Here is a 15,955-nt window from a genome sequence, read left to right as displayed (position 1 = left end):
CGCCCACCCAGACCCTCCACCCAGACCCTCCCCTATAGGTTCAGGTTTTGCGGCCGGAGTCCACACCGTTGGGGGGGGGGGTACTGTCACGTTCTGACCTTAGTACCTTTGTTTTGTCTTTTGTTTTTGTATGGTCAGGGCGTGAGTTGGGTGGGTTGTCTATGTTAGTTTTCTATGATTTGCCATTTCTGTTCTTGGCCTGGTATGGTTCTCAATCAGAGGCAGCTGTCAATCGTTGTCCCTGATTGAGAACCATATTTAGGGAGCCTGGTTTATATTGTGTTTTGTGGGTGGTTGTTTTCTGTTTTTGTGGGTCTGCACCAGACAGAACTGTTTCGGTTATTTTCTTTGTTGTTTTGTTATTCAGTGTTCAGTTTACATTAAAAAAGATGAACACGTACAACGCTGCGCATTGGTCCTCACCTTCTTCCCAAGACAGCCGTGTTTTATTTCTGATAGTGGATATAATGTTGAAGATCTTGTGTTGTTTCAAAGGTACAAATTCAACATATTTTATACAAGGTTTGTGTATGTTGAAAATTGATTACCATGATGACACACTCCTGTGGTTGAAATTTCATCCTTAAAACAGCAGTTTATGTTTATTATTTTTTTTCAAATCTAATGTATTTTTAACAAAACGTTGACAATTACTCCAGGGCCAGGTATCATGCTGTCAGCATTGAAGATTGATGACAACCGTGGAGATGTGTAGGCTAAATGTGTTTTCTTAAACGCATATATGTCATCACCATACTGATTTAATTTTGCAGCTCAATTCTGATACGTAGGATATAGGCCCTATAGGCAATATTACCCTAGGCCTACTAGGGAACAATGCAACATAGGCACTATAATATACAAACATATAGGAATTAATAGTCGATTAAATCATGCACTTCAAGTCTGACTATTGACTATTCCATGTATCAAATTCAGAATAGGGCAACAAGTGGAGTTTGCGGAAATAATATTGAATATTGGGAATAAATAAATACTGATGTGGGAAAGGCGTAATTGGTGAGAATCTCCATTGGAGATGTCTCAGATCATCAGGTGGATGTAGTAAATAGGTTGTCGCGTCAACTGCGCTCCCACCGCCCGCTATAATTCGCCTTTATATTCAGAACCATGGTTAGTTCCCGGTACCTTCCCCATCCGCGTGTTGCTTAGCAGGCTACTGAAAAGCGTTCTTTATCGTCTTTCATCCGACCCCACCCCTTCTCATAGCATCCTAGCAAATCCACGGCGGTGACTGGAGAGTTAAACGCTGAAAACTCGTAGGGTAAGCAACTACACATTTATTTTGTTCGAATTCAATAGCTTTTTGTGCAGAGTTTGACCAGCCCAGGCCTACCCTCTTTCTACATCAGTATTGGGCTTTCGTAATTCCTCTCAACTGAGGTTTCCTGGTTTACATCGAGTTTATCAGTATTTTTTTCTACTCATCCCCCCCTCCCCCCTCTAGCGTTACCAATGCAACACAGATAGCAGCTGTCTCTGAACACTGTCGTTCTTGAAAAACCTGTGGCACTAATATTATTTTTGATCTCCGCTTTCTCACTCTGTCTAGATAGTCTCCATCCAAGACCACCAACATGTTGGACCCATCTTCCAGTGAGGAGGAAGCGGATGAGATGGTAGAAGAAGAACGCAAAGAGGTGTTGGCACCAAATACCGGGGGCGCACGGGTGTCACCCAGCCGGACCACCGAGAGTTCTGGTGGGCTCCAGCCCTCGAGCCGGGGAAGCAGTGCTCGCCCATCCAGCCCTAGCCCCTCGGTGGCCAGCGATAAGGAGAAAGATGATCTGGAAAAGATGCAGAGGGAGGAGGAAGAGCGAAAGAAGAGGCTCCAGCTCTATGTCTTTGTAATGCGCTGCATTGCCTACCCTTTTAATGCCAAGCAACCCACCGACATGGCCAGACGACAGCAGAAGGTAAGACCACTGTATATAATAAACACACAACAGTGACTACATACTTTTTTAAAGTAATTAAAATATATCCTATAATGTAGTATATCATGAAACTAGTCTTCTGGCATGGGATTAATGGTAGGGTAGTCATTATTAGAAGGGAACCACCCTTGTATAATGTTAACTAATAGAGCTTTAATGATGGGGGGCGGTTTGAGTGCAGCCCCCACTCTTCTGATACTGGTGTTGGAAAGAAGCAGGTCCAGTAAAGGCATATTTCAATAGCAGCAAAACTATATCAGTGACATGTCTACCAGTTGCACAGTCACATAGTTTCCTTTAAGTGCATCTCCTGTTGAAATGTAGTCTAATTTAATCACAAGGAAGTGTAAATATTGTGGGTAATTGTGTTTTGTGTTTGTGGGTAATTTAAAGTGCCACCTTCATCTCACCCACTGCCTGTCAGTGACTCTGCTCTGGTGCCCTGCCCAATGTAGTAGCACTTCCATAAGTCTAGCCTCCAGGGAGGATAATCATCCTTCTGTTCCTACATGAATCAAGTAAAGCTTGTAAGGCTTTTGCACGAACGACCTCTAACACCTGACTAATTGCTTATTTCACAGAGTAGCATTTCTATTGTTGTCTACAGGAAATGTGCTGTAGGCCTATATTTCATCTGACAGATGAATTTCCACTGCATCTAGTACATTATAAAATGTAGCCTAGTCATGGTCAAGAAAATTCACACACACACCTGCTAGTGGAAACCTATTGGTCATGTAGAGCTTTGATCTAAGCTACCTGAATAGTAATGTGCCCAGCTCCAGGAGATACTACAATCACATCAGCCTCATTTACATACTGTATTAGCTTTGCATTTTTCAGCATGAATAACGTTGTCCATCTCCCAAATAATTCAAATGTATAGACTGGCTTAATTCAAGAGAATGTTTTTGCTAAAAGTAACATATTATTTCCTTCTCTCAAAGCCCTTAAACTTAAAATGAGTAACATGTCCATCTAATATCCCATCCAGTGGGCAGCATATGAGGCCATTTTTAATACATGCAGATTTAATCCAATTTTTTTAATACAGCGGCCATTGTGGTGACAGCAAAAAGTCAGAGCAGTGATGACATCCATCTGGATATCTCCATTATATATTTTTAAAATGGTGAAGTCAGAGATAGACTAAATAAATCTAATCAAATAACATTTTATTGGTCACACATACATGGTTAGCAGATATCATTGCGAGTGTAGCGAAATGCTTGTACTTCTAGTTCCGACAGTGCAGTAATATCGCACAGTAATCTAACAATTCTACAACAACAATCTAATAAACACCAATCTAAGTAAAGGGATGGAATAAGAATATATACATATAAGTATATGGATGAGCGATGACCGAGCGGCATAGGCAAGATGCAATAGATGGTATAAAATACAGTATATAAACTCAGCAAAAAAGGAAACGTCCCTTTTTCAGGACCCTGTCTTTCAAAGATAATTCGTAAAAATCCAAATAACTTTTCATCTTTATTGTAAAGGATTTAAACACTGTTTCCGATGCTTGTTCAATGAACCATAAACAATTCATTAACTTGCACCTGTGGAACAGTCGTTAAGACAGCTTACAGACGGTAGGCAATTAAGGTCACGGTTAGGAAAACATAGGACACTAAAGAGGCCTTTCTACTGACTCTGAAAAACACCAAACCAAAGATGCCCAGGGTCCCTGCTCATCTGTGTGAATGTGCCTTAGGCATGCAGCAAGGAGGCATGAGGACAGCAGATGTGGCCAGGGAAATACATTTCAATGTCTGTACTGTGAAATGCCAAAGACAGCGCTACAGAGAGACAGGATGGACAGCTGATCGTCCTCGCAGTGGCAGACCACGTGTAACAACACCTGTACAGGATCGGTTTATCCAAAAATCACACCTGCAGGACAGGTACAGGATGGCAACAACAACTGCCTGAGTTACACCAGGAATACACAATCCCTCCATCAGTGCTCAGACTGTCCGCAATAGGCTGAGAAAGGCTGGACTGAGGGATTGTAGGCCTGTTGTAAGGCAGGTCCTCACCAGACATCATCGGCAACAACGTCGCCTATGGGCACAACCCCACTGTCGCTGGACCAGACAGGACTGGCAAAAAGAGCTCTTCACTGATAAGTCACAGTTTTGTCTCACCAGGGGTGACGGTCGGATTTGCGTTAATCGTCGTTACAAAAAAGGAAAGAGCATTACACTGAGGCCTGTACTCTGGATCGGAATCGATTTGGAGGTGGAGGGTCTGTCATGGTCTGGGGTGGTGTGTCACAGCATCATCGGACTGAGCTTCTTGTCATTGCAGGCAATCTCAACGCTGTGCGTTACAGGGACGACATCCTCCTCCTTCATGTGGTATCCTTCCTGTAGGTTCATCCTGACATGACCCTCCAGCATGACAATGCCACCAGCCATACTGCTCGTTCTGTGCGTGATTTCCTGCGAGACAGGAATATCAATCAGTGTTCTGCCATGGCCAGCGAAGAGCCCGGATCTCAATCCCATTTAGCACGTCTGGGACCTGTTGGATCGGAGGGTGAGGGCTAGGGCCATTCCCCCAGAATTGTCCGGGAACTTGCAGGTGCCTTGGTGGAAGACTGGGGTAACATCTCACAGCAAGAACTGGCAAATCTGGTGCAGTCCACGAGGAGTACACTCACACTTACTGGCCTGAGGCCAAACCACATGACCACTGCAGTACTTAATGCAGCTGGTGGCCACACCAGCTACTGACAGTTACTTTTGATTTTGACCCCAGCCTTTGTTCAAGGACACTTTATTCCATGTCTGTGGAACTTGTTCAGTATATGTCTCAGTTGATGAATCTTGTTATGTTCATACAAATATTTGCACGTTAAGTTTGCTGAAAATAAACGCAGTTGAGTTTACATATGAGATGAATAATGCAAGATATGTAAACATTTTTAAAGTGACTAATGATCCATTTAGTGGCCAATGATTTCAAGTCTGTATGGAGGTAGTAGTCTCTCTGTGTTATTGATGGCTGTTCAACAGTCTGATGGCCTTGAGATAGAAGTTGTTTTTTAGTCTCTAGGTCCCAGCTTTGATGCACCTGGACTGTCCTCGCCTACTGGATGGTAGCGGGGTGAACAGGCAGTGGCTCGGGTGGTTGTTGTTCTTGACATTGGGTGGTGTAGGTGTCCTGGAGGGCAGGTAGTTTGCCCCCGATGATGCGTTGTGCAGACCGCACCACCTTCTGCAGGGCCTTGTGGGTGTGGGCGGTGATATAGCCCTACAGGATGCTTTCAATTAAGCATCTGTAAAGGTTTGTGAGGGTTTTAGGTGACAAGCCACATTTATTCAGCGTCCTGAGGTTGTAGAGGCGCTGTGGCGCCTTCTTCACCACACTGTCTGTGTGGGTGGACCATTTCAGTTTGTCAGTAATGTGTACGCCGAGGAACTTAACTTTCTACCTTCTCCACTGCTGTCCCATCAATGTGGATATGGGGGTGCTCCCTCTGCTGTTTCCTGAAGTCCACGATCATCTCCTTTGTTTTGTTGACATTGAGTGCGAGGTTGTTTTCCTGACACCACACTCCGAGTATCCTCACCTCCTCCCTGTAGGCTGTCTCGTCGTTGTTGGTAATCAAGCCCACTACTGTTGTGTCGTGTTCAAACCTGATGATTGAGTTGGAGGGGTGCATGGCCATCTGGGCCGGCAGCCTTGCGAGGGTTAACACATTTAAATGTCTTACTCACGTCGGCCATGGAGAAGGAGAGGGTGGGCCCACTGTCCTTGGTAGCGGGCCGCGTCGGTGGCACTGTGTTATCATCAAAGCGGGTAAAGAAGGTATTTAGTTTGTTTGGAAGCAAGATGTCAGTGTCCGTGATGTGGCTGGTTTTCTTTTTGTAGTCCATGGTTGCCTGTAGACCCTGCCACATACATCTTGTGTCTGAGCCCTTGAATTGCGACTCCGCTTTGTCCCTATACCAATATTTTGCTTGATTGCCTTGCGGAGGGAATAACTACACTGTTTGTATTCGGCCATATTCCCAGTCATCTTTCCATGGTTAAATCCGGTTGGATTCCGATTGGTCAGACCAGCGTTGAATAGTTCTTGTCATGGGTACATCTTGTTTGAGTTTCTGCCTATAGGACGGGAGGAGCTAAATGGAGTCATGGTCATACTTCCCGACTGGAGGGTGTGGGAGGGCCTTGTATGCTTCACGGAAGTTAGAGTAGCAGTGATCCAGTGTATTGCCCGCATGAGTGCCACAATTACTATGCTGATAGAATTTAGCTAGCCTTGTTCTCAAATTTGCTTTGTTAAAATCCCCAGCTACAATAAATGCAGCCTCCGGATATATGGTTTCCAGTTTGCATAGAGTCTAGTGAAGTTCCTTGAGGGCCGTCGGGGTATCGGCTTGAGGGGGGATATACACATCTGTGACAACAATCGACAAGAATTCTCTTGGGAAATAATATGGTCGGCATTTTATTGTGAGGAATTCTAGGTCAGGTGAACGAAAGAACTTGAGTTCATGGATGTTGTTACGATTATACCATGAGTTGGTAATCATGAAGCATACGCTCCCACCCTTCTTCTTCCCAGAAAGATGTTTATTTCTGTCGGCGCGACGCATAAAGAATCCCGGTGGCTGTACCAACTCCGACAACATATCCTGAGAGAGCCATGTTTCCGTGAAATGGAGTTGCCCTAATTTCGTCTACCTTAATATCTAGAGACTGGACTTTGGCGAGTAATATACTCGGAAACGGTTAGTTATGTGCACACCTCCGAAGTCTGACCAGGAGGCCGCTCCGTCTACCTCTTCTGCGGCGACGTTGTTTTGGGTCGGCCTCTGTGATCAGATGAAATGCCCTGGGTGGTGGTGCGAACAAAGGATCCGCTTCTGGAAAGTTGTATTCCTTGTCATGACGTCGCTCTGATATCCAATAGTAATAATACTTCAGATTTTCTGGGCTAACAATGTAAGAAATAATACATAAAAAAACAAAATACTGCATAGTTTCCAAAGGACTAGAAGCGAGGCAACCCTCTCTGTTGGCGCCATCTTGCTACTCCATCTTGCTACAGACTATTACAGGAAGATCTTCTGAGGTTTCTTTACCTCGGAGTGACCTGTTATCTGATCCCCTTAATATGAAGTTGTTTCCTTTTTCTTCTTCATGGAATAGAATTACAGTATTCCTCCTAGCCTATACTAGGCTTCCACAATTAATGGACTCGGCTTATGCTGATGGTTAATGATGACAAGTATGAGTAGGCCTATTTATTATCGTCGTCGTAAGGGAATCTTGTGTCAGTATATTAGGGATGTGCAACTCCGGTGCTTGGATAGCGGAGTGTCTGCTGGTTTTTGTTATTACCTTCAAACTGGCCATTATGAGATTTCCATGACAGGGGGTAAAGAAAATCAGCAGATACTGGGGCTCCTGAGATTACAGTTGTCCATCCGCAATACTCCAAGGAAGGCTTTGCAGGTGCTGATTTCTCATGGTGACAACATGTTATGATCCCTTTCTCGCATGATGAAATACACCAGACAATTTGGAATTCTTTAGTGAGTCTCATGAAACATACACCATGCAGTCTGATGGGTGGTTCTTGTTAGCCGACATTTTGTGGAGATGAGTGGCGAGGTTTCACTCTCCTGGAATAAGTTGTCAGACTGGTTAGTCTGCTCCATTTAGAAACTATCTTTGACACATTACAAAAATGACTAATGTTGAGTGAATGGATGCAAGGTCAAACAGTGGCCCACCATAAAATAGAGGGCACTTAATTACTGCTCTTGATCCTTTACTTGATGAGCTGGCGATTGTACAGTATCTGGGGTGTGACCTTGTCCTCTCTGACCCATTAAAGTCATGCTGAGCTGATCTCTTAAATGTTACTATAGGAGATAGCCATAGACTTCCAGTTTTTGCACTAATGGTAGTTGGCATTGGCCCGTGAAACTTCCTCTAACCTCCTTCACACTGGACACAAAGATGAACATGTTATCCACAAGTTCATCTTACTCTGGGGAAGTACAGTGCCTTTAGAAAGTATTCACACTCCTTGACTATTTCCACATTTTATTGTGTTACAGCCTGCATTTAAATGAATTCAATTGAGATTTTGTGTCACTGGCCTACACACAATACCCCATAATGTCAAAGTGGAATTATGTTTTTACAACATTTTACAAATTCATTACAAATAAAAGCTGAAATGTCTTGAGTAAATAAGTATTCATCCCCTTTGTTATGGCAAGCCTAAATAAGTTCAGAAGTAAACATTTGCTGAAAAAGTCACATAATAAATTGCATGAACTCACTCTGTGTGCAATAATAGTGTTTAACATGATTTTGGAATACCTCATCTCTGTACCCCACACACAATTATCTGTGCGGTCCCTCAGTCGAACAGTGAATTTCAAATACAGATTCAACCACAAAGTCCAAGGAGGTCTTCCAATGCCTTCCAAAGCAGGGCACCTATCGATGGATGGGTAAAAATACAAAAGCTGACATTGAATATCCCTTTGAGCATGGGGAAGTTATTAATTACACTTTGGATGGTGTATCAATACACCCAGTCACTACAAAGATGCAGGCGTCCTTCTGAACTTAGTTGCCGGAGAGGAAGGATACCGCTCAGGAATTTCACCACAAGGCCAATAGTGACTTTAAAACAGTTACAGAGTTTAATGGCTGTGATCGGAGAAAACTGAGGATGGATCAACAACAGTATAGTTACTCCACAATACTAAGCTAATTGAGAGAATGAAAAGAAAGAAGCACATACATAATAAAAAATATTCCAAAACATGCATCCTGTTTGCAACAAGGCACTAAAGTAATACTGCAAAAAATTAGCAAAGCAATTTACTTTTTATTCTGAAAAGAAAGTGTTATGTTTGGGGCAAATACAACACATTACTGAGTACCACTCTCCAGATTTTCAAGCTTAGTGGTGGCTGCATAATGTTATGGGTATGCTTATAATCGGGAGGGGACTGGGGAGTTTTTCAGGATAAAAAAATAAGCACAGGCAAACTCCTAGAGGAATCTCCTAATGGAATCTGAGCTAGAAACAAGACAGTTGATTTGTCTTCTCTCTTTAGGGTTGTCAGGGGACCTAGCTTGAGATAGTCTCTGAATGCAAGCCTTGCTGTGGTTCTCAGTTTGAAACAGTATATGTGTTTGATTGGTCCCTCTGTGTTAAGGTCACATACTCTCAGTAACAGGATGATAAGTGGATGTTATTGCAACAGTAGAGAAGACTCCCTCATTGTGAGTTTGGGCTTAGCCTTTACTATCACTTGAACCTGATTGGCTAGCTCAGACTGAGAAAATTGTATCTTTATCATTACAATGTCTTGTAACTCTCACTCTCATAATTCTCTCACATGGATGTAGATCTCTATCTCCCCTCTCATATTCCCTGTATCCTTCTCTCCTTTCTGTCTGATTGTATCTCCTCCCTCCCTCCTATTCTCTGTCTCAGGCCCCCCCTTCTCCTTTCCTGTCTCTCTCTTTTCCTATCTATTCCTCCCGCTCGCTCTCTCTCTGTCTTTCAGTGAGCCTTCAGCCTGGAATTTGAGCTAATTTCCTCCCAGCAGTCGATATATACCTAAAAGGCCTCCGTGACAGTGATTGTATCCGTCATCAAGTTCTTTTCTCAATGTTTCTGCTGGATGTTTGTGCATATGACTCCTTTTCTCACTTTCCCTCAAATACCACAGTGAAAATGTGGGCTTATTAAAATTAGAAAATTAGCAGCTGTTGTGTTAGTGGGGTCTATATTGCTTGGGCAAAACAAACATCTTGGCCTTTTTAGATATGAAGTTATTTTCATAGTGATATATTATTTGAAACCTGTTTCCTGAAAACATGTTTTCTAATTAGACAGGAGCCTGGCAAGTCCAATGATCAAAATGAAATATGTTAACTAGCTCCGTTGTTTCAACCACTTCTCAAAAATATTGTATGCCAAACCAATTGTTTAAAACACAGGCAAGAGTTGAACGCAGAAGGAGCTGCAGTATGGTAACAACCTCCTGCTCCCTACTGTCTTTTATTTATTCCCCATTCTAGGAGTATTACACAAAGGTGAGGCTGAGGCGGTACAGTAGCACAATCAGGCCATATGTCCTCTTTTCCACCCTATAGGCCTGGATGAAACCAGTCCAACACCTCCGCACCGCAACCATGCTTTTCTCCTCTCTGCTCCTGACCTCCCCTCCTCTACCATTCCCCCACTCCATCTCCCCTTCTCCCCTTCACTCCTTCACTCTTCTCTACTTATCTTCTACCATTCCCCCACTTTTCTCCTTGCTTTTCTCCTATGCTTCTCCTCTACCCTGCTCCTTGCCTTCTGCGTATCTCCCCCATCCCTTTGTTCTGCTTATCTTCACAGCTCATCACCCCTGCTTCTCTCATCCACTTTCCTCTTCCATCTCTCTATTGCTCCTTTCCCCAAATTCTATTCCCCATCTCCCTTCTCTCTTCTCTCTTCAGGAGCCTCCAGAGTGTCAGGGCTTTGGATACAAATCTGTCAGAGTAACAGATACACAGGGCTCCACACAACAAGGACTCCCTTTAAATAATTTCACCTCTTTGATGAGCCGACACCTTTGTCCATGGATACTTGTTTAACATGGATACTGCTTTAACAAGTAATATGTCTTTGTCTCCGCTCAGCCACCTACTCTGAGGCATATGAGACAGGTAACGGGACAGAGTTACAACCTCCCCACCTCTCGTGTTAAGTGGGATACTGCCTCGGTGAAAAGAAAGTCTGCTGCGTTGCTCTACTCGGTGTCATGACGTGGCCCTTTCTGGGTATAGATCGTGGCACCCCCCCTCTCTCGCTCTCTCTCCTACGACCAGGTTCTGTTATCTCAGGTCGTAAATTCCTGGCGGAGACTCTCTCCCCCTGGCCATGCAGGAAGAGACACATAGAGAGAACAAAGGATTTCAAGTGGCAAACGCAAAAATCCCCAAAATGGGGATTTGACACAAAATGTCCACTTGTGAGAAGGTGGGAATGGTCAGTGGACACTTAAGGGATAGGTATTTTTTTATTTATTTTTTTATTTCACCTTTATTTAACCAGGTAGGCTAGTTGAGAACAAGTTCTCATTTGCAACTGCGACCTGGCCAAGATAAAGAATAGCAGTGTGAACAGACAACACAGAGTTACACATGGAGTAAACAATTAACAAGTCAATAACACAGTAGAAAAAAAGGGGAGTCTATATACAATGTGTGCAAAGGGCATGAGGAGGTAGGCGAATAATTACAATTTTGCAGATTAACACTGGAGTGATAAATGATCAGATGATCATGTACAGGTAGAGATATTGGTGTGCAAAAGAGCAGAAAAGTAAAATAAATCAAAACTGTGGGGATGAGGTAGGTGAAAATGGGTGGGCTATTTACCAATAGACTATGTACAGCTGCAGCGATCGGTTAGCTGCTCAGATAGCTGATGTTTGAAGTTGGTGAGGGAGATAAAAGTCTCCAACTTCAGCGATTTTTGCAATTCGTTCCAGTCACAGGCAGCAGAGTACTGGAACGAAAGGCGGCAAATGAGTGTTGGCTTTAGGGATGATCAGTGAGATACACCTGCTGGAGCGCGTGCTACGGATGGGTGTTGCCATCGTGACCAGTGAACTGAGATAAGGCGGAGCTTTACCTAGCATGGCCTTGTAGATGACCTGGAGCCAGTGGGTCTGGCGACGAATATGTAGCGAGGGCCTGCCGACTAGAGCATACAAGTCGCAGTGGTGGGTGGTATAAGGTGCTTTAGTGACAAAACGGATGGTACTGTGATAAACTGCATCCAGTTTGCTGAGTAGAGTGTTGGAAGCAATTTTGTAGATGACATCGCCGAAGTTGAGGATCGGTAGGATAGTCAGTTTTACTAGGGTAAGCTTGGCAGCGTGAGTGAAGGAGGCTTTGTTGCGGAATAGAAAGCCGACTCTTGATTTGATTTTCGATTGGAGATGTTTGATATGAGTCTGGAAGGAGAGTTTGCAGTCTAGCCAGACACCTAGGTACTTATAGATGTCCACATATTCAAGGTCGGAACCATCCAGGGTGGTGATGCTAGTCGGGCATGCGGGTGCAGGCAGCGATCGGTTGAAAAGCATGCATTTGGTTTTACTAGCGTTTAAGAGCAGTTGGAGGCCACGGAAGGAGTGTTGTATGGCATTGAAGCTCGTTTGGAGGTTAGATAGCACAGTGTCCAAGGACGGGCCGGAAGTATATAGAATGGTGTCGTCTGCGTAGAGGTGGTCAGGGAATCGCCCACAGCAAGAGAAACATCATTGATATATACAGAGAAAAGAGTCGGCCCGAGAATTGAACCCTGTGGCACCCCCATAGAGACTGCCAGAGGACCGGACAGCATGCCCTCCGATTTGACACACTGAACTCTGTCTGCAAAGTAATTGGTGAACCAGGCAAGGCAGTCATCCGAAAAACCGAGGCTACAGAGTCTGCCGATAAGAATATGGTGATTGACAGAGTCGAAAGCCTTGGCAAGGTCGATGAAGACGGCTGCACAGTACTGTCTTTTATCGATGGCGGTTATGATATCGTTTAGTACCTTGAGTGTGGCTGAGGTGCACCCGTGACCGGCTTGGAAACCAGATTGCACAGCGGAGAAGGTACGGTGGGATTCGAGATGGTCAGTGACCTGTTTGTTGACTTGGCTTTCGAAGACCTTAGATAGGCAGGGCAGAATGGATATAGGTCTGTAACAGTTTGGGTCCAGGGTGTCTCCCCCTTTGAAGAGGGGGATGACTGCGGCAGCTTTCCAATCCTTGGGGATCTCAGACGATATGAAAGAGAGGTTGAACAGGCTGGTAATAGGGGTTGCGACAATGGCGGCGGATAGTTTCAGAAATAGAGGGTCCAGATTGTCAAGCCCAGCTGATTTATACGGGTCCAGGTTTTGCAGCTCTTTCAGAACATCTGCTATCTGGATTTGGGTAAAGGAGAACCTGGAGAGGCTTGGGCGAGGAGCTGCGGGGGGGGGGGCAGAGCTGTTGGCCGAGGTAGGAGTAGCCAGGCGGAAGGCATGGCCAGCCATTGAGAAATGCTTGTTGAAGTTTTCGATAATCATGGATTTATCGGTGGTGACCGTGTTACCTAGCCTAGCCTCAGTGCAGTGGGCAGCTGGGAGGAGGTGCTCGTGTTCTCCATGGACTTCACAGTGTCCCAGAACTTTTTGGAGTTGGAGCTACAGGATGCAAACTTCTGCCTGAAGAAGCTGGCCTTAGCTTTCCTGACTGACTGCGTGTATTGGTTCCTGACTTCCCTGAACAGTTGCATATCACGGGGACTATTCGATGCTATTGCAGTCCGAGGGCTGTATCTGTTCTTAGTTCTGCATTTTTTGAACGGAGCATGCTTATCTAAAATGGTGAGGAAGTTACTTTTAAAGAATGACCAGGCATCCTCAACTGACGGGATGAGGTCAATGTCCTTCCAGGATACCCGGGCCAGGTCGATTAGAAAGGCCTGCTCACAGAAGTGTTTTAGGGAGCGTTTGACAGTGATGAGGGGTGGTCGTTTGACTGCGGCTCCGTAGCGGATACAGGCAATGAGGCAGTGATCGCTGAGATCCTGGTTGAAGACAGCGGAGGTGTATTTGGAGGGCCAGTTGGTCAGGATGACGTCTATGAGGTTGCCCTTGCTTACAGAGTTAGGGTTGTACCTGGTGGGTTCCTTGATGATTTGTGTGAGATTGAGGGCATCTAGTTTAGATTGTAGGACTGCCGGGGTGTTAAGCATATCCCAGTTTAGGTCACCTAACAGAACAAACTCTGAAGCTAGATGGGGGGCAATCAATTCACAAATAGTGTCCAGGGCACAGCTGGGAGCTGAGGGGGGTCGGTAGCAGGCGGCAACAGTGAGAGACTTATTTCTGGAGAGAGTAATTTTCAAAATTAGTAGTTCGAACTGTTTGGGTATGGACCTGGAATGTACATTTACATTTTTACATTTAAGTCATTTAGCAGACGCTCTTATCCAGAGCGACTTACAAATTGGTGCATTCACCTTATGACCTCCAGTGGAACAGTAGTGCATCTAAATCTTTTCAGGGGAGGGGGTGAGAGGGATTACTTTATCCTATCCTAGGTATTCCTTAAAGAGGTGGGGTTTCAGGTGTCTCCGGAAGGTGGTGATTGACTCCGCTGTCCTGGCGTCGTGAGGGAGTTTGTTCCACCATTGGGGGGCCAGAGCAGCGAACAGTTTTGACTGGGCTGAGCGGGAACTGTACTTCCTCAGTGGTAGGGAGGCGAGCAGGCCAGAGGTGGATGAACGCAGTGCCCTTGTTTGGGTGTAGGGCCTGATCAGAGCCTGGAGGTACTGAGGTGCCGTTCCCCTCACAGCTCCGTAGGCAAGCACCATGGTCTTGTAGCGGATGCGAGCTTCAACTGGAAGCCAGTGGAGGGAGCGGAGGAGCGGGGTGACGTGAGAGAACTTGGGAAGGTTGAACACCAGACGGGCTGCGGCGTTCTGGATGAGTTGTAGGGGTTTAATGGCACAGGCAGGGAGCCCAGCCAACAGCGAGTTGCAGTAATCCAGACGGGAGATGACAAGTGCCTGGATTAGGACCTGCGCCGCTTCCTGTGTGAGGCAGGGTCGTACTCTGCGGATGTTGTAGAGCATGAACCTACAGGAACGGGCCACCGCCTTGATGTTAGTTGAGAACGACAGGGTGTTGTCCAGGATCACGCCAAGGTTCTTAGCGCTCTGGGAGGAGGACACAATGGAGTTGTCAACCGTGATGGCGAGATCATGGAACGGGCAGTCCTTCCCCGGGAGGAAGAGCAGCTCCGTCTTGCCGAGGTTCAGCTTGAGGTGGTGATCCGTCATCCACACGGATATGTCTGCCAGACATGCAGAGATGCGATTCGCCACCTGGTCATCAGAAGGGGGAAAGGAGAAGATTAATTGTGTGTCGTCTGCATAGCAATGATAGGAGAGACCATGTGATGTTATGACAGAGCCAAGTGACTTGGTGTATAGCGAGAATAGGAGAGGGCCTAGAACAGAGCCCTGGGGGACACCAGTGGTGAGAGCACGTGGTGTGGAGACGGATTCTCGCCACGCCACCTGGTAGGAGCGACCTGTCAGGTAGGACGCAATCAAGCGTGGGCCGCGCCGGGAGATGCCCAACTCGGAGAGGGTGGAGAGGAGGATCTGATGGTTCACAGTATCGAAGGCAGCCGATAGGTCTAGAAGGATGAGAGCAGAGGAGAGAGAGTTAGCTTTAGCAGTGCGGAGCGCCTCCGTGATACAGAGAAGAGCAGTCTCAGTTGAATGACTAGTCTTGAAACCTGACTGATTTGGATCAAGAAGGTCATTCTGAGAGAGATAGCGGGAGAGCTGGCCAAGGACGGCACGTTCAAGAGTTTTGGAGAGAAAAGAAAGAAGGGATACTGGTCTGTAGTTGTTGACATCGGAGGGATCGAGTGTAGGTTTTTTCAGAAGGGGTGCAACTCTCGCTCTCTTGAAGACGGAAGGGACGTAGCCAGCGGTCAGGGATGAGTTGATGAGGGAGGTGAGGTAAGGGAGGAGGTCTCCGGAAATGGTCTGGAGAAGAGAGGAGGGGATAGGGTCAAGCGGGCAGGTTGTAGGGCGGCCGGCCGTCACAAGACGCGAGATTTCATCTGGAGAGAGAGGGGAGAAAGAGGTCAGAGCACAGGGTAGGGCAGTGTGAGCAGAACCAGCGGTGTCGTTTGACTTAGCAAACGAGGATCGGATGTCGTCGACCTTCTTTTCAAAATGGTTGACGAAGTCATCTGCAGAGAGGGAGGAGGGGGGAGGGGAGGAGGATTCAGGAGGGAGGAGAAGGTTGCAAAGAGCTTCCTAGGGTTAGAGGCAGATGCTTGGAATTTAGAGTGGTAGAAAGTGGCTTTAGCAGCAGAGAGAGAAGAGGAAAATGTAGAGAGGAGGGAGTGAAAGGATGTCAGGTCCGCAGGGAGGCGGAG

General features: G+C 45.8%; 1 protein-coding gene across 1 annotated transcript in view; it reads left to right on the top strand.

Moving 5' to 3' along the window:
- The first annotated feature begins 1,583 nt into the window (after window positions 1–1,583).
- The window catches only part of cadpsa (Ca2+-dependent activator protein for secretion a), a 158,136-nt gene continuing 143,764 nt past the window's right edge, over window positions 1,584–15,955 (top strand). The window contains exon 1 of the mRNA XM_029683576.2: window positions 1,584–1,937. Within this exon, the coding sequence (XP_029539436.1) occupies window positions 1,599–1,937 (339 nt within the window). The 5' untranslated portion in view covers window positions 1,584–1,598. The remainder of the gene's footprint in view (window positions 1,938–15,955) is intronic.

The sequence above is a fragment of the Oncorhynchus nerka genome, linkage group LG15 (genome assembly GCF_034236695.1).
Source record: "Oncorhynchus nerka isolate Pitt River linkage group LG15, Oner_Uvic_2.0, whole genome shotgun sequence".
Taxonomy (NCBI): Eukaryota; Metazoa; Chordata; class Actinopteri; order Salmoniformes; family Salmonidae; genus Oncorhynchus; species Oncorhynchus nerka.
Note: the sequence above shows the minus strand (reverse complement) of the source record. Positions and strands in the feature narration are given on the sequence as shown.